Source organism: Sebastes umbrosus, chromosome 1 (genome assembly GCF_015220745.1).
Source record: "Sebastes umbrosus isolate fSebUmb1 chromosome 1, fSebUmb1.pri, whole genome shotgun sequence".
NCBI classification, from domain to species: Eukaryota; Metazoa; Chordata; class Actinopteri; order Perciformes; family Sebastidae; genus Sebastes; species Sebastes umbrosus.
Genome location: NC_051269.1, coordinates 17,749,967 through 17,769,400, shown reverse-complemented (window position 1 = coordinate 17,769,400; position 19,434 = coordinate 17,749,967). Strand labels below are relative to the sequence as shown.

The window sequence follows — 19,434 nt, the reverse complement described above, 5'->3', positions numbered from 1 at the left end:
ATTAATGCAAGACCTTTACATCCAATAGAGTATTCTGACACTGTACTTTAGAGGTGGATCTGAGCTCTTCTTCCACCAACTGCAGTTACATAACACATGCTATCACGCCCCCCACACGAACAGTTGCTATGAATATCATGGGGGTCCAATGAATGACTAGGTCAAAGGGTCTAGCAGAATAGACAACGTGATACCAGAGAAGCCACGCTTTGCTGAAGCCATTTCACACTGCAGACACACACAGCTCCACTAGTCCTCCTTTATTCCTCCTCTTCTCCTCCTGCTGCTGCCATGGCCAAGCGCAAGTCCAAGAAGCCTCAAGAAGAAGACACCTCCATCTTGTTGGAGTCATCTGTGTCACAGACCAAAAGAAGGATAAACTCATACAACTCTCCAGCCTTGTTGCTCATTATTATCTTCACAGTCGGGGCCTCCACAATGGGCTGGTTTTGTGTACAACAACAGCAGAGTCTCGACCAACTGTCAGAGTCTTTCACAACAATGCAGAAGAGAATCACAAGCCTGCAGCAGGTGACTGACATGAAGGAGGAACAGGTGAGTTAATAACTAAGGAGGAGGGCTATCAATCAATCACCATGACAGCCATTATGTTAAGATACCGGAAGAGAACATGAGATACCAGATACTTGGTGATATTGCCTTCAAAATAATTAATTACATTTGTAGTTTTTGCAAAAATTAGTAAGTAAGATCCAATGAACAAATAAACACAAATAAACACTCTGTATGATAAAACTTTTTTCAGTCACTCGTCGTTTGTGCCATTTAGAAGATAATATTAATAGAAATGCTAGTCAGTGATTTTATTTTGAAAGTTAAGACATTTAAAGATGGCGAGCTTGACACTGATCATGACACACCACGTGTTCTTAGCCCATAAGGCCTGCAGCTGGACAGCTGCATGGTCCATGCTTCACTGACATTCACATACCCATTATTAATAATAATGCTAGATATATTTATATATATATATATCTATATATATAATTTATATATTATACTCACCTTTTTAGAACTGCTTTTTATGTGTAATTAATATTGTGTGTTTTATATTTTTATGATGTCCTTGTTTTATGATCATTTTATCTGTGTCTTTGAGCATCCAGAAAAGCGCTATATCAATAAAATGTATTATTATTTATTATTATTATTTCTTCATTATCAGCAGTGATTGCTACTATAGTTGCTCTCTCACTGTATCTATGATATATGAATGTAAACTCTCTGGAAAATCAATTAAGAAACAGTTTGAAATGTCTGTTTGGTTAATTCAGTAATGAAATACCTGACAAATCAAGATACCTCATCACATTGATGCAAAAATCCTCTAAACATCCAACATTGCTATAGAGGAGTCCTGCTCAGTGATTTGTCACAAGGCCTAATACACCCAGAGATATTGAAATAGCTACCACAGTATAAACGACACGTAGCCTAGACAATACCTGACAAGTTTATATTGTCTCATGGAAGGCTATATATTGTCATATTGCACAACCCTTCTTGCTTCAGCAATATGACATCTCAGTCTGACATAAATAAATGACAAGAACAGATTTCAAATGTTGAAATGAAGTCAAACCACATGGCTAAATCTTTTCTCTCCCTTTCTAGACTGATGGAGGTTTTGGTGTGGAGGACAGGATCTTTGCCCTGGAGGAGGCCCAGAAACAGGCTCAGGAGAAGGCTGAGGTTGCCCTGGCAACGTCGGAAAAGCTGAAGAACTCCGGCCACTACGAGCAGCTTTGGGCCCTCCACGATGAGATGGACACCCGACTGACTGAGATAAAGCAGGTCGCCCTGTCCGTCACAACTCTCCAGGCCATGTTTAAGAACCAGAGTGAGGAGTTTGAGGCCGTGAAGGAGAGCGTGGTGGCCGGTTTGAGCTCCGGCTTTGCACTGGCTGAAACTGTGGCTAGGCTGTCCAATGCTGTGGCCAGCGCATGCTCCAGAGTTGATGAGAAGGTTGCATCGGTGGAGGCTCTTGATGCACGGTTAGAGGGGCAAGCGTCAGACCTGAAGGAGCTGAAAGAGTCAATGTACCTTTATAATGTTGCACTTCATGCAAACAACCAGGAGATGGCTGTAGTAAAGTGAGCTCAGTTTGATTTTACAGAGTTTGAACAATGTTTGAATTTGCTGACTTTCCAAAGAAGTGTTAATTTCTGTTACATGTGTGTTTTTTCAGGCAGCTCGTCGAGGATAAGCAGGCCATGCGTGCCCAGGCGTTAGAGGAGATGCTCAGTTCGGTGCAGACGACTCTGGATGAGCAGTTTTTCACTTCACAGACTCTCCGCAGCAGCGTCATGGCTCAGCTGCAGACTCTTCACACCCGGGTAAAACCCTGCTACTTTTACTAAGACTGTTTTGTAGCATTCTGTGACGATGTACGTTGTTTTTCAGGTTGCAACTGTTGAATAACATATCTGTTTCTCAGTTGGCGAATGCTCCTTCAATGAAGCTTAATTCAGATGAGGAGGGTTCAGCTGCAGAAGAGTTCATCTCCACTACGACACTGAATGCCACTGAGGTGCAGGAGAAGCTAGAAGATGCTGAGGAAAAGGATGAGCAGCAGGATGCTGAAGATGAGGCAGAAGAGGAAGCAGAGGAGGAAATGCAGGAAGAACAGTCACTGGAGCAGGAAGCAGAGGGAGGCGTTATAGAGGAGCAAGAGGACGAGGAAATTACAGAAGAAGAAGAAGAGACTACACCAGAAGAGCAAGAAGACGAGGAAATTGCAGAAGAGGAAGACGAGACTACACCAGAAGAGCTAGAAGACGACAAAATGACTGAGAAGGAAGAAGAGACTACAACAGAAGAGCAAGAAGATGAGGAAATTACAGAAGAGGAAGACGAGACTACACCAGAAGAGCTAGAAGACAAGGAAATAACAGAACAGAGTGAGGAGCAGGACGTTGCTGCAGAAGTGGAGGTCGCAGAAGAGACTGTAGACGGTCATGTTTTGGATGAGTCCAAGAAGAAGAGGAGGCATTCAAAAAAGTTGCGGAAAGCTGGGAGGCTGGAGAGGAAGAGTCAGCTGAATTAAATAGCGAGGTCTACATGGACGAAAGTGAGGAGGACTGATAGTTGTACTTGAAATGCTCCAGTAAATTATTAGTTCATGATTTTTAAGTCTTATTGAGATGAATGGGAACCATTTTTACAAACAGCACACTTTCTTGCAAATGATTTGCAGTGTTTGTTTTATTCTACTTGATGGTGGTGGTTATCTGACATATAGATTGTGTCAAGCGTCCGTTACTGAAAACAAAGAATTTTGTTGAACTTTGATAAATACCTATGTAGTCTAACTTCAGTAATATGTTTAGGGTTTTTACTTCTTTCCAACACACAAATGGTCTTGTTAAAAATTACTTAAATTTTGTAAATTTAAGTCTTGACGACAAGTATTGATATGTGATCACTGATCACCATGAAACATGGGAAGAATTGAAAGAAAAAATGAAAGTCACATAAAGTACCTACAATACCTGTGAAAGCAGCAGGTTACTGGGAGTGAAGTGTTGATGGAAATTACATGATTTATGTAAATTAATTTCAACACACTTACTATCAGATTCAGTTATAGAATCTGATAGTATATTTTATGAACTTATCTGCTGTCCTTCACCGACCTCTGTTTGTCAGTTTTACTGATCTGTGATTGACATAACATTTTGGATGTTTGTCTGGATGTCGTCTGTGTGTGTTTGTGGGGTAAGCTGTGAATTGAATTGCCCTTCTCGGGATCAATAAAGTTGTCTGCATCTGAATCTGAATCTGAATCTGAAACTTACTATCACTCTGTTGTAGAATTGGCATGCGACACAAAGCATATTTAAATAAAAAAATCCATTCATTCACACATGACAAGTTTATCTCAAGAGTATGAGAATACAAAATGTCAATTGTTTTTTGCAATATGAAAGAGAACATGAATGTGACTGTACTTATTGCTTGTAATTTAACACTCTCTCTCTCTCTCTCTCTCTCTCTCTCTCTGTGAAGTTATTTATGGGACAAGCGCACATGCTGTACATTGGTACATACTGTTCTAGTGTCATGAACCCCTTTTGTGGAAAGGTTAAAGTCCTATTTTTTACCAGCAGGTGGTGCCTGATACTGTAACCACCATAGTGATGAAGTGTAATCAACAACTGTGAAAGAGGAACCGAAAAAAAATTTTTTTTTTTTGGAGGTGATATGCATGATTTTTATCTTGGTTGTAAGATTACTAAAAAAGGGAAATTCTACTTACTGTACAACTAGCTACATCTGGCTTCATATTTTAGTCTTGTCATGCTTTGTAGACTTGTTACCCTTCAGTGACTTCCTGTCTAAACTGACACTGATTGAGAAGCAGCAGCAACCCCATGTCGTATTTGAAATGACTGACTCTTGGGTTGCCATGAGGTTGCATTTTAAAGACAATGTGAATAAACACTCAAGTGTGGCAACTGCCCAGAGTACAGATAACTTGTTAATGGTGATTTTTTTGTATTATTAATTTGTAGTAAATACATCAATTTCTCAGGATAAAACAACAAAAGAGGTGCATGATGGCCGAGAGGAAAGAAGCCAGGTATATCGTACATGTGTAGAAAAATATGGGGAAAAAAACAAGAATCATGTTTGTTTAGCAGGAATAATAATAAAAAAATCCCTCTATCCAAAATATACTGTGGAGCGATTGCCAGTGGAGTACCACATGCACTCATCAGAGTCACTGTAAGAATAGAAATTTGTGAAATTATTTGTCTTACTTAATGCTGTGATTATATTACAGCAGGTGCAGGGCAAGGCTTGCTCTGACAGCCAACTCTGACTCTGCCCGGAATTAAAGCTGAAGGCGAGATTCGAGCAAATATGATTTTTAAAACTATATCCTGACAGTAGTGCATGAGACAGGTAATCTGAAAAAAAATCATGTGCCTCCGTGTCCTCCAGTGCTCCTAATGGCATCTGCAAGATTTCACAGACCAGAGGAGAACAACCAATCAGAGCCAAGCTTGAGCCTGCCGTCTCTGAGCAGCTGTCAATCACTCGCAAACTCCAATTAAATGGTCAAACTAGGCAGCACAGATCAAATATGAATCAATATTCTGTTACTGTAATGCCTATTTCTCCCCTCAAATGTCCATAACAACTTGTAGTGTACTGCTGTAAAATGAGAAGGTTTGTGATCCGGCAGCCATGTTGAGATCTGTTGAGGAAATACCAAGCACCGCCCACCAGCCGGAGCACAGCCAATAGGAAATGCTCTCTCTCTGAAATGACTTGTGATTGGCCAAAGTCTCCCGTCACAGGCTAGATTTTTTAAAGCCTTGAGGAGGTGCAGGAGTTTAGTTTTCTCTCAGAACACTTGAATTACAATATGCCGAAAGGTTATTATGGAATTTTTGCCCAATGATGCCAAAAAAGGGTTGCCTACTGAAGCTTTAATTAGAAGCAAACACAGATAAAATGATGCATGTGCTTTTCAACAAATTTTTTAACCCTTATTGAATATTTTGAGTGAAACGTTTCAGTGTGTTTGCTATGAAATATATTTGTCCCATTCCATAAGTATTTACTACGTGAGTAAGACAGAGATAGTGCACACTTTAAAGTGGAAATGATATGTGCAACCAAGTTAAGCTGGTTTACTAAAGGGATTTCCACTCTAATGAACTATTATATAACAAACATGACAAATATCAGCATTTAGGAGTAAAAAGAAGATCTGTTTCATCTTTTTGTGACAAGAGCGCCGCAATGTTGCAGTACTGTGACATTACACAGATACAACAGTAGAGACCATGAAATACGGAGACTGAGGAGACACAGGACAGAAGAAAACAAAAGAGGGAACACTGTTATATTGTTCCTGGATGTAAAGATGAGTTTTATAATGTTAAAACCAAGGACAAAAGAGTCCATTTCATAATCTGACGCTGACTCCCATGTCTCCACCGTTGTACTGCAACATGGCGGCACTCTGGTCACGAAAGCTGCATGAAAGATGACACAGATCCTCTTTTTTTCTCTTAAATTCTGACATTTGTCATGTTTGTTTTAAAATGGTTCATTAGAGTGGAAATCCATTTAGTAAACCAGCTTGGGTTGAACGTTTCACTTCCACTTTGAGATTCCCTTTTTAGGAGAATAAATTGCAAACAAATGACCTGTGCTGACATAATGATTGTGTCACGGAACATACTCAGAAAGGTATGTAAACGCGTCTTAACTGTCAACACATGCAGCCTCCAGCTTGATTAAATTAAAACAACACATCTTACCCTTAGCACAGTATATTTGTGTGTCCGACCAACCTGTTGTTTTTTATATACTCTTATCTCACTCTAACACAAACCCATGTGCATTTTTCCATCTACTGCATGTATTTTAAATTTTACTTCTGCTTTCAGATGTACTTTCTACTTCTTCTTTTTTTAATTGAGGAGTTGTCATTTTTAACAGTTGTTTCCAGTGCTGGAATGAAAGTACTGTGCTTAAGTACATTTTTGAGGTACTTTACTTGAATATTTCCCTGATATGCTACTTTATACTTCTACTCCACTACAATTAAGAAAATTCAGAAATATTGTACTATTTCACTACATTTATTTGACAACATTAGTTGCACTAGTTACTTTGCAGATTCAGATTATTAATACAAAATACAATCAATTCATAAATTATGATGCATTATACTGTAAGCAGTATATAAAGTATTTGAAATTAACTCCAACTTTACCAGCTGCAACATTAAAGTGATGTACACACAATGCATCATAATTTATAATCCAATAATATAATATACATGATTCTGGGCCAATGGGCCATTATGCATAATGAGTACTTTTACTTTTGATACTTTAAGGACATTTTGATGTTATACTGTTCTACTTGTACTTAAGCAACCAACCCTTTTTAATTAAAGCTGTATTTTGTAAGTTTGAGAAAATATGAAAGCTGTAAAATGAGAAAAGTTCACTCCAGCTAGTGGGCGGTGCTTTGGCTTCGACTTTCTCATTTTACAGCTAAACAGTACACTACAAGATGTTTTTGAAAACATTTGAGGTTGAGAAATAAGCATTACAGTAACAGATTATTGATTCATATTTGATTAGCGCTGCCTAGTTTGACCGTTTGATCGGAGTTCACGAGTTTCATGAGAAGTGATTGACAACTGCTTTACAGACAACTCGGCTCTGATTGGTTGTTTTCCTTCGGGTGCGTTGAAATCTTGAAAATGCCATTAGGACCACTAGGAGGACACAGAGGAACATGATTTTTTTTCACAGATTATCTGTTTCACTGTCAGGATACAGTGACAGTTTTATAAAAATACATTTTTTTCATATTTGTTCAAAGTAACCAACAGCAACTTCAAAGACTTTTACTTTTGTTTTGCTGTAGTTCTGTTTTTACTTAAAGATTTGAGCACTTCCTCCAAAACTGGTTGTTTCCTCTTTTGTACAAAAAAGTATAATAAATCACACTTGTTTTTAATGCAAAGGGAAGTACACTTAAAATGAAAAGTTCACTTCGCTGTGCATTACATACAGTACCAAAAAAAAATACTTAGATGAACATTAAATACACACATTATGTAAACAATGTTGACATTTACATCTACAGAACCTACCAAAGCTAATGATGTTTTGCTTTTTCCATTTTTGGCTGAATGACCCCGAGTCCCTTGAGAGCCCTTGTGAACAATACTGCTTTCAGATCCTTATGTTCACACACACACACAAAGACACACACACACACACACACACACACGCACACAGACACACACACACACACACACACACACACTACAGCCCGCCTACTCCCCCAGTCCCACCACTTCCTCCGCAGCTCTGACATTTGTGCAGTCCTTTCATGCTCATCAGATACTCAATGTCTCACTATCACATGAAGATCACACTTGCTCACTTTAACTAAGGAAACAGCAGCAGAATTTGATTATAAGTAGATCCCTCAACATCCTCTTTTCTGATTTTTGTTTGTTTAAGAAGAATTTTAAAAGAAAAAACTTTTTGGAAAGACTTTTGGACCACATTACAGCTGCATGCGGGGGCCAGCAGCTCGGGAGCGATGTCATCTCTACTTTCTCACAACAAAGATCAGCCACGCATCAGAAAGTCGCTCTCTGACTCCTCTCCAACTTCATCCGCTGCCACCACCAAGAGCCTGAGGGTAAGGATTGTCTTTAATCTCTTCAGTGTCTGTTTAGTTAGAGGAAATGCCACGGCTGACATAATGCAAAACACTAACATTAAAGCTCAGATATTGTCAAACACATGTCTCTAACAAGCCACAGAGGTATTCCTGTGTGTTTGTATACTTTGGCATAGAATCTCAGTAGCCTATTTGTTAAATGGAAAACTATGTGGAGCCATAAATGATCTCTTATTGCATCTGTTTACACATGGCAGCTGTTGGAATGCAACTAAAGAGGTCCTTTAATCCACTTTAAACTGTCTATGGCACTATCACTGTTGCAATATTTTCCTTTATACATTAATATGCTGCAATCAAGAGAGAGAGAAAGACAGAGAAAGCAGAATTTCCCGAGAGTATCCCTGCGTGTAAAGTTATGATATTTCATTCGGGCTGCCAATCGATTAAAATATGTAATCGTGGTTAATGGCATGATTATCCATAGTTAATCGCAATTAATCGCAAATTAATTACAAATTAATTACAAATTAATCACACATTTTGTATCTATCCAAATGTACCTTAAAGGGAGATTTGTCAAGTATTTAATACTCTTATCAACATGGGAGTGGGCAAATATGCTGCTTTATGCAAATATATGTATATATTTCATTCTTGGAAATCAATTAACAACCCAAAACAATGACAAATATTGTCCAGAAACCCTCACAGGTACTGCATTTAGCATAAAAAATATGATCAAATCATAACATGGCAAACTGCAGCCCAACAGGCAACAACAGCTGTCAGTGTGTCAGTGTGCTGACTTGACTATGACTTGCCCCAAACTGCATGTGATTATCATAAAGTGGGCATGTCTGTAAAGGGGAGACTCGTGGGTACCCACAGAACCCATTTACATTCACATATCTTGAGATCAGAGGTCAAGGGACCCCTTTGAAAATGGCCATGCCAGTTTTTTAGCCTCCTTCTCGACAAGCTAGTATGACATGGTTGGTACCGATGGATTTCCTGTTTTTTTTGGTTTCATATGATGCCACTATGATCCATATGATCTTCACTCTAGCTTTAAAACTGAGCCCGCTACAACCTTAAACAAGTTGCGTTAATGCGTTAAAGACATTTTGTGGTGTTAAAACGAATTTGCTTTGACAGACCTATATTGTATGCATTTATTTTGATACTTTAATTGAAAAACAAATGATTACAGATGGTGTTGTTTCTATGTGACAATTTTATCAGCGTATAATTTATCAAATAATGCACTATACATGCTTGAATGACACACCTTTCTACAATTTTAAACTCTACATACATGTTAATGGGTTAGATTATGAAACAGTTGTTTGTTTTTTTTATTACTTTTTAAGGAATTGCCTTTATCCTTATTAGTGTACCAGGAACGTTGTAGTTAGCCTACATGGTACGCATCTTGGACCTCTAAGCCATGCCATAATAAAGATTTATCTCTTATAACACTTTGACATGCTTCTAACGGCTCATAATAACTCACATAACATGTGAAACAACATTGCATATTGACGTGAGCATGGAGGAACAAAACTTGTAAGTGAAACCAAAGAAAAGTAGGAACCAGCAGTTAGTCTTATCTGTAGAATCCACTTGGGAAAGATTAATGGAGAGACACAGAGAGAGGGATACAGGAAGAGAGAGAGAGAAAGAGAGCAGGGGGTGAAAGACAGGATGACGGGGAACAGAGAGGAGGAGGGAGAGAGCGCTAAGGACTGGCTGGTGGGAACTCAGACGCAGTATTTATGGATGTTTATCTCTGTGCTAGTCCGACGGGAAGCTCACATTTTCCACTAGGGAATAGCTGGTCAGCAGGCAAGAAGTTCCTCACGGGATGTAGAGAGGCCGGAGGATGGCTCAGTGACAGAGTCGCTCACATATAGAGCATGGGACACAAAAGCCTACAGTATGTTTCCATCAGCATCTGTTTATACGTGCTGCCGCTTAATCTAAACCAGAGCTTCTTCCCAGTCGGCATACTGTATATCATTAATGGCCGTTTACCGAGCACATCCAAGTGTCCAGAGAGAGTCTTAAAGGAGCTGACATCAGAGTCTGGGGAAGATCCAGAGATCTTGTAAATGTCTGAGCAGAGGCAGATCACTGTGTTTACACATGGTGTCTGCAACTTCAAGCCCTGTTTCTTCTTTATAGGAATCCACTTGCCATCTCCATGATTTAGTAGCTGTTGAAGCGGTGGTCACCAGCCTGCTTTTTGCTTTAGTTTATGTGACTGTCGCAATAAGTCTCTATGTCTAAAACAATAGAGTTCAAAGCAAAATGGAACTGCATGTACTATCTTAGAAGTTATGTCTGCAGCAATAATAATTCAGTGCATCAATATATGGTGATGTAGTTGCTACACGCAAAATTACCTCTTCTAAGTTAATACATATTCATTGTTAGCACTAGTGAATGTAATCAAGACTAAAAGAGCGAGTAATATTAGATTTGCGTATGATTAATATGATGAAAGAGTATTTAAAGAGGGATAGTGTGGGCTCAGCAGGTTCAGAGAGGATTATGGCAGCACTGTGATTTCTCTCCACTGTTTTATATGTTAATGTCATTTTATCTTTTATGTAAAGCACTTTGCAATTGTCTTGTTGTTGAATAGTGCTTTAGAAACAAGAGTCTAGAGTAATGCTACAGTAGCAGCTCTGTGAGGCTTTACTTACTACATAAGCATGCCAACATGCTCACAATGACAATGCTAACATGCTGATGCTAATTAGTACTAAACAAGACATACAGCTGAGCTGGTGTGAAAGTCATTAGGTTAGGTTTAGGAAAAAACATCAAGGTATGGCTTAAAATGACTACCTTTGTAAAGTGAAAGTGAAACTTAACGTTGTGTACATAAAGACAAACAACACGCTGTTGGTTTCATATTGGACACAAAGAGCAGTCTCCTGGATGAAAGCCCCCAAAAGGTCTGCAAAGTTACAAAGCCCAAAAGTCCACGCCAACGGGAGTTACTCTCCTTCACAGAAACACTGCTCCTGAACTGCCTGAAACGCCTCGCTTGAAGACCCGCCTTTTCTTCCGTAACGTGGTGATGTCACCAAGTAACACATTCGCATAATACCTACCTAGCAGCTAGTTTGGCACGCCCTCATACAAAGCTAGTTAAAGCGGAGCTGGAGCAGAATCTGAAGAGTTTGGTTCGGTTGACCAATCACAACAGTGGGCCAGCTGACCAATCAGAGAGAGCAGACTGGGTTTTTATTGGGGGAGGCAGGAGCATTTCAGACAGAGGGTGTAAAGAGGAGCTGCAGCAAAGCCGGTATGAGAAAAGTAAAGCGTTTTTTCAACATTAGCCTAAAGCATGTAACCATGTTCTAGTAGAAACCCAAGCACCTGAAAATAAGCATAATAGAACCTCTTTAAAGGAAAAAAATATTTTTCAAAAATCTGAATAATTGATTGAAGAAAGAAAACAAATGAAGATGCTTTTCATTCTTTTTATAAAAAGACCCCATGGTGCCATACATAATGTATGTAATCATAAACACCGATCAGCCATAACATTAAGACCACTGATAGGTGAAGTGAATAACATTGATTATCTCGTTACAATGGCACCTGGCAGTGGGGGGGATATATTAGAGAGCAAGTGAACATTTTGAACTTTGAACTGTGTGTTGGAAGCAGAAAAAATGGGCAAGCGTAAGGATGTGAGCGAGTTTGACAAGGGCCAAATTGTGATGGCTAGACGACTGGGTCAGAGCATCTCCAAAACGGCAGCTCTTGTGGGATATTCCCGGTCTGCAGTGGTCAGGAAAACCGGTGAACCGGCGACAAGGTCAGACCCGAGGCTCATTGATGCACGTGGGGAGCGAAGGCTGACCCGTGTTGTCCGAGCCAATAGAAGAGCTACTGTAGCTCAAATTACTGAAAAAGTTCATGCCTGTTCTGATAGAAAGGTGTCAGAACACACAGTGCATCGCAGTTTGTTGCGTATGGGGCTGGGTAGCTGCAGACTGGTCAGGGTGCCCATGTTGTCCTAATGTTATGGCTGATCGGTGTATATGGCCTTTGCAGTCACCAGATGAAAACCAAATTGAACACCTATGGGAGATTTTGGACCGATGGATTAGGTAGCCCATCATCATCACAAGCACTAAATAAGGGAATATAGTTTGGAAGAATAGTGTTCAATCGATGCTAAAGTGCATTTAAGCTGTTCTGGCAGCTCATGGTGGCTCAACACCTTACTAAAACACTTAATGTTCCTATAATTTGTCATCTATCTGTATAAATAACCAAGTCAAATTCCTAGTATGTGTAATGTATACCTGGCCAATAAAGCTGATTCTGATCTGCATTTTTCCATTAGAGTTCATATTACTCTTACTGGTGATGTAAGAATCTAATCGTTGCCCCTCATAGTCATTAGGCTACATTTCTCATCTTGTAAGGGAGTGTGAGTTTTTATTGTTTAGCTGTTTTTCTGTTCTTCTATGTGAAAACCTCTCACCAAGGAAACCGCAGAGTAACCCTTCCAACGTCAGCTGCAGGCAATAATGAACACATTGTGAAAGCCCCTGCCAGACATATTACCTTTTTTGGATGTGTTTAGTTATCTCCGCTTGTCAGTTTATTTCAGGGATCACTTCCTCTCTCCTCCTTTAACTTGACTCGGTATTTCAGACTGCCATAAACCCTTTCTTGGAAAACTGGAAAAAAAAAGTCTTTCATGACGAATTCCTGGTAATCAGGTCGCTTCAAAGAATCACTGAGCTTTGCTTTCCAGATGTATTGATAATGAATGTACTTGCTGACATCATACAAGTAATGAAATATGTTCTCTGTGTTTACAATATTATGCAGAGGAAATGGTCAACATGGTACAAAATACAACCTTGTTTGTGGTTTCGATTACTTCATAAATCTCACATCGCGGCCAAACAGCCTGTCAAGCAAATGATGAAGTCAAGCTGTGTGGTGTCATTATTTGTGCAGTAATGAGCATCTACTGAAATAGAGGACCGGTCATGGTGGGGCTGAACGGCTTGTTTATGCCAATGTAAGGTTGAAGTTGGGACTAAGTACAGCTGAAACCTTGGGTAAGATAATCAGGAATGTCCTTACAAAAGAAAACATTGGCGTGGTTTTAGTTCTAAAACATTTCTCCTGTCTTTCAGCACGAGAGACTGTCTAGGTAAGCAAATCTAATTCACACCATTAATACACACAAAAGACAAGAATGACTGAAAAAAAAACAAGAATCAATCAGTGTCTCAGTGATATTAAACTGACAGTAACCTCAGTGTTGACTGTGTCTTCAGATTGAGCTCGTCTGGATCCTCTGACGTCTCCAATGACGCATCAACCAACCACGCCGAGTCTTACTTCTTACGGCGGGAGAACCGGCTGTCTGCGAGGAAAAGGGCAGAAGAAGAGTCAACAAACAATGACTATAAAAAGGTAGGTGATGCTTTTTGATTGTTAGTAATATTTCTAGTGACTGTTGTTTTGGTGCTCAACTAACAAAATAACTAAATGTGATCACTTGATAATTAATGAACTCACTTTAAAGAGTCTGCATTTAGTTCAGCTAATGATTTTCAGCACAGGGCCTTCATCATGGTGCCTTACAGAACTGAAATAAAAGACTTCCTATATTTAGACCACAAGATGACTGGGCCTTTGGCCATTACCCAATGAGAATTAGACACACAAATGTCCTGCCTCTAAAGGATGTTGCATCGCCAACACAGAGACCTCAAAACGAAAATGTTACATAAACATTAGAGCAGAAATGACTCGTCCATTAATCAGTTGGTCCACAGAAAATAAACTGGCATCAATTTTGATATGTGATAATCTCTTAAAGTCATTTATTTAGTAAAAATTCTTGATAAATAAAATGTTTGGATACATTTTCTCTGTTTGATATCATTGTAAATTCAATATCTTTGGGTTTTCTTTTCATTTTTAAACCTTGTATTTATTGACTCAATTAATTCATATATATACTTAAGATAAAAACTCATTTCATCAAACAATATAAATGATTAAGACAAAGAACATACCATATTATAGTCATTATATGTAAATCCAAAAGCAGTAGTTTTATATGAGGGGAAAAGAAAAAAAGAAAGAAATCTTTGGATTTATGACTGTTGGTCGGCCAAATCAATCTATTTGAAGGCGTTATCTTGTAATCTTGGTACCTGTGATAGCCATTTTTCACTATTTTCTGATGTTCTATAGACTGAATGATTGATTTATAAATCAAAACAAGACTAAGCAATACTGGGGCACAGCGGTGCTTTGAGCTAAATGCTAACATGCTCATAATGATAATGCTAACATAATGATATTTAGCAGGTGTCATGTTTAACCTGCTCGAAATCTTAGTTTAGCGGTTAGCATGCTAACGTTTGCACCGAACAAAGCAAAACGCAAGTACAGCCAAAACTGATGAGAATGATATTTGGTCTTAAAACAAAGTAGGCCTATTGGACAAATAAAACGTTTGACCTCATGATGGCGAACCGAAAAAGTCAGGGGATCACCAGAGTGATTACAATTCGTCTTGAGAGCTTCATGGCAATCCATCCAATAGTTGTTAATAAATTGTACATATGGGAACTTTTGATGGGAACGATGGATATCTGTACAAACCTTTGTGTCAATCCAGCCAGTAGCCAGAAGTCAATGTTGATTTGTTTGTCACGTAACTTAAGTAACGTCACTTCCGGTGTTATTTTAAGCCAAACCACGATCTTTTCCTAACTTAAATAAGTAGTTTTGTTGCCTAAACCTAACTAAGTAGCTTTATTGTCTTAACCTAAGGAGTTGTTTCCTGTGAAGACTGACATTTATTTTGAAAAGACTGCATGTGACGAGCGGAAATTGCTATGTGTTGCTTGACATTCGCATGAGAACGAATGAAAAAGGAGGAGCAACTTTTTTTAAGATATTATATACCATGTTTACCCTGCTCAACATCTTAGTTTAGCGGTTAGCATGCTAACATTTGCTAATTAGCACGAGACAAAGCCAAACACAAAGCACAGCTGAAACTGATGAGAATAACAATTTTGGGTTTGAGTTTTGGCTTAAAACAAAGTAGGCCTATTGGATAAATAAAATGTTTGACCTCATGATGCTACAGAAAAAGCCAGGGATGTTGAGATAGACTACAGTAGATGATGAGATATTTCACTGGATGAGTTCCCTGTTTGTCACAGTAGATAAAATGTCAGGGAACAAAGTCATTAAGATTCATAATTTGGACACCGTGGATATCTGTACCAGATTTCATAGTAGTCAATGTTGAGATACAAATATCAACCTCATGCTCAACAATGAAAGTAATCATTAGTTGCATACTAAACAGTTAAAACTAAACCGTCCCAGTTCGCTGTTGATGCCAATGTTTGTTAGTCTGTGTGCTGTGAAAACAAACTCTCCTTTGGAAATACTAACAAGTGCATATTTTGTAGATGTATGAAAAGGCACTGGCCACCAATCAAAGGCTCAAGTCGAGGCTGGAAACAAGTAAACAGGAACTGGCCATGATTCTGGACCAGCTGCAGAGAGCACAGGTACACTACACACACAGTTCATGTGCCAAATCCAGATCCACCAGTGGGAAAGAACTGAAGGAACTGAAGGAAGCAAAAGTTTCATGAGAAGTCACGATTTAAATCATTCACTTGTCTGTACACACAGAAATGTCTCTCATATATCCTCATGATGATATCAGGTAGAAGTGTAATGTGGGAGAAATGTGAGATGAAATATAGCAGTTATAGGTGGAGCTGCAATGTCATAACTGTCAGATTGCGGGTCTGAATTTTGGAATAATAACATAGTTTCTGTGTGCAACTGTGGGTATATTGGATATTTTACATCAGCACTTGTACTCACTGTTATGAAAATGTAGCACCCATAATTGTACAGTTTCAAGGATTTATACTATAATCTTTTTGTAATAACCTTTCATTAATGCAGAGGGGAGGAGATTGTGGCTCCAACATGCTTGAGACAGAACAAAAGGTATGAACTCTAAAAAACTCATCATACTAATACTTCTGAACATGTGTAATTTATTTCAAAGTGTTTATCTGGATTTCATTTTTTTATTTTGATTTAATGTTCTTCTTCATAGGAAAGTTGGAGTCTAAAAAAGAGGATATCAGATATGGAAGACCAGTTGAAGGTAATTCAAGCTTATTTGACACGAGTGGAACAATGAACAATCACATCCAAACAGTGTAAAGTGTCTGTGGGACTCGGAGCGGCGGTGTTGGCTGCTCCGTCTACGGTGGTTTTAGCTGACATCATTTGTCACCATTATGCTCTGCTGGCTGTGGAATGTGTGAGCACTTTGACACTGCAGCGAGCGAGCCATCAGTATTCATCTATACGCTCACAGATGTCTACTGTGTCATGCCCAAGAGGATACAAACAAAAAGCTCTTGTTATCTGTGAACGAGAGGTCTAAACAAACATGGGATGCTGGTTTGAAAATAGATATTCACGACAGAGAAGCGCTGTTGTTGTTAGTATTTAATGAGCAAGTCTGGCCTGTGTCTGTGTCTGTGTCTGTGTGTCACTGAATGCAAGTGTAAACAATTATGTGTGTATATGTGATTGTATTTGTTTTATTGTAATAAACTGCCAGATCAGATTACTCTTTTTGTTCTGGATTAGTCAGCAGCAGGAACAGTGACTCCCAGTGTGTGATGATTCTGGACAAGGCCTCAAAATCCTAAAGGATGATTGAATGACTGGCGGTTGCCAGAACACAGTCCAGTGTACCACCTGCAGCATCACATACGGCAGCGAAAGTGAAAGCCAACAACAGATTCACTCTCGTTTTGGAACGAGCTTTGTCCGTTCGCCGTTTCGCCTCGCTATGTTTGTGTTTTTTCAGCGCTGTGTCCGCCGTTTTTGTAGCCTCCTCTTGGATGCGTGGATGCGTGGTTGCGCATGCGTGAGGGCTACACACCCTGTGCCCAAAAGCTGACGCCCAGAAACATGCCGAACACAGCAAAATATGAAGAAAATGATAGACTACACGCAGAGGGCAGTAGGGCTGGGCTTCGGTATTCGCCACCTTAAAGGTATCGACCGAATTATCAGCAGTAGGCTAACCGCTGTATGAGCACTTTGCATTGTGGTGGCGATTAGCTCGCCAGTGGAACACACACATAAATTCCATTCAAATGATGGGTATCGAATGAAGTACTCTGTTGGTATTGGTATCACTTTAAAGCTGGAGTAGGCAGATTGGATCAAATATGATTAAAAAAAGCTATTTTTATAAAACGGTGACTATATCCTGACAGTAGTGCATGAGATAGGTAATATGAAAAAAAAATCATGTGCCTCTGTGTCCTCCGGTGCTCCTAATGGCATCTGCAAGATTTCGCAGACCGGAGGAAAACAACCAATCAGGGCCGAGCTGGACTCTGCCATCACTGAGCAGCTGTCAATCACTCGCAAACTCCTATCAAACGGTCAAACTAGACAGCGCTGATCAAATATGAATCAATATTCTGTTACTGTAATGCCTATTTCTATTTACTGTTTTACTGTTCTGAGAAATAGGCATTAACGTAACATAATATTGATTCATATTTGATCAGCTCTGCCTAGTTTGACCGTTTGATCGGAGTTCGCGAGTGATTGACAGCTGCCTCCATTGAGTGAACAGCCAATAGGAACGCTCTCTCTCTGAAATGGCCTGTGATTGGCCAAAGTCTCCCGTCACGGGCTAGATATTTTAAAGCCTGAAAACAGAGCAATGAGGAGGTGCAGAAGTCTAGTTTTCTCTCAGAACACTTGAATTACAATATGCTGAAAGGTTATTATGGAATTTTTGATTCTATGAGCAACATGAAATTTTACGTCTTCGCCCACTTCAGTTGTCTCGTCGTGCTCTTTCTTCAGGTGAAAGCAGAGCTGAAGATGGAGAACCAGAGACTGAAGGACGAGAATGGAGCTTTAATCCGGGTCATCACTAAACTGTCCAAGTGAGACAGGAAGCAGGAAAGATGAGAAGAAGAGCGACGGACACCAGAAGCCATTTCTGTACCTGCATTCATCCTATCCTCAGACAGACTGCATGTACATATAGTTTTCCAGTAATGTTGGAAACTTGAGTCCTTTGTCTGTTGAGTAACCAACATTTGCAGGGATTAAGACACATTTTACATCAGTTGTGAAGGCTTCATGTTATTGTACTGTATCTAAAGTAGAAGCACATTCCCAGACAGAGAATACATTAAATTAAAATTAATTTTGTATATTCATAAAATATTTCTACATAAAGACAAATGCCAACACGACCACTTCATGTGTTTTTCTTCTCTGTGTTTACATTTAACAAATCCAAGAGTGAATGCTTTATTCATAAAACTGCAATCATGAATAAAAAATATCCCTACAGACATACGTACATATATGGACAAAATATTGCAGGTATTTCCACGGAGGTATTACCATGGAAACTGCAATATTTTTTTCCATTCCATGTGCAGACCTCGAAAATCGTCTCGGAGGTATCAAGGACAGCAGATGATGGATGAGCTACATATCTCAAGAGCGTGGGAGCGTCATCTCTGATTTAAGAGCTTTACCTTGAAGAATGATGTCACAAATGACATGCATTTCCTCTTCACCTGCAATCAAATAATACAAAACAATCAAATTTGGTAAAATATATACACACACACACACACATACACACACACACACATATATATATATATATATATATATATATATATATATATATATATATTTCCTCATAGCTTTTAGCACTACAGCAAAATCAGGCTTGAATGTAAAATATGAATCAAGTTACAGAAAATCACAAAACAATCTCACCTCAAGGTCCATTTAGTAGCTGTTCTGGAGCTTTCAGTCACGTAAAGACAAAACAATCTTTATTGTTTTGTCAAGTGCTTTTTCCGAGGTCAAAAATAAACTTTGAACCATAGACTGTACTGTATATAAGAAGTGGACGTAGTCACCGTGACGTCACCTATTGGTTTGTGGACTGCTGTTTTGAAGTTTACAGTTCTGCATTTTGGCCGTCGCCATCTTGGTTATTTGCAACCAGAAGTGACACGAGAGGGTGGAGCTAAGTACAACCGAACGCTGAATATGAAGAAGGTTATAATTATAATCATGATCAGAAAACACACTGTGAAAGGTTTAAAGTTGTAAGATGAAAACATGGAA

The 19,434-nt window shown here is 39.1% G+C and overlaps 2 protein-coding genes across 2 annotated transcripts; both read left to right on the top strand.

Annotated features, from left to right (window-relative positions):
* Positions 1–197: 197 nt before the first annotated feature.
* On the top strand, positions 198–4,492 carry zgc:66479 (uncharacterized protein LOC327541 homolog). The gene is made up of 4 exons (XM_037784578.1): positions 198–555; positions 1,636–2,114; positions 2,210–2,357; positions 2,459–4,492. Exons 1-4 carry the CDS (start codon positions 292–294, stop codon positions 3,065–3,067), a joined length of 1,500 nt encoding a protein of 499 aa, XP_037640506.1. The 5' UTR covers positions 198–291; the 3' UTR covers positions 3,068–4,492.
* A 3,372-nt stretch (positions 4,493–7,864) lies between these two features.
* On the top strand, positions 7,865–18,536 carry LOC119490388 (protein phosphatase 1 regulatory subunit 12B-like). The gene is made up of 7 exons (XM_037773769.1): positions 7,865–8,211; positions 13,374–13,390; positions 13,518–13,656; positions 15,684–15,785; positions 16,195–16,239; positions 16,352–16,402; positions 18,139–18,536. Exons 1-7 carry the CDS (start codon positions 8,110–8,112, stop codon positions 18,223–18,225), a joined length of 543 nt encoding a protein of 180 aa, XP_037629697.1. The 5' UTR covers positions 7,865–8,109; the 3' UTR covers positions 18,226–18,536.
* The last annotated feature ends 898 nt before the right edge of the window (positions 18,537–19,434 follow it).

Coding starts and splice junctions, on each gene's coding strand:
- LOC119490388 (XM_037773769.1), top strand. CDS start 8,110: ATGTCATCTCTACTTTCTCACAACAAAGATCAGCCACGCATCAGAAAG. Junction 13,657..15,683: donor CAAACAATGACTATAAAAAG/GTAGGTGATGCT, acceptor CATATTTTGTAG/ATGTATGAAAAGGCACTGGC. Junction 15,786..16,194: donor ACCAGCTGCAGAGAGCACAG/GTACACTACACA, acceptor TCATTAATGCAG/AGGGGAGGAGATTGTGGCTC.
- zgc:66479 (XM_037784578.1), top strand. CDS start 292: ATGGCCAAGCGCAAGTCCAAGAAGCCTCAAGAAGAAGACACCTCCATC. Junction 2,115..2,209: donor CAGGAGATGGCTGTAGTAAA/GTGAGCTCAGTT, acceptor GTGTTTTTTCAG/GCAGCTCGTCGAGGATAAGC. Junction 2,358..2,458: donor TGCAGACTCTTCACACCCGG/GTAAAACCCTGC, acceptor TCTGTTTCTCAG/TTGGCGAATGCTCCTTCAAT.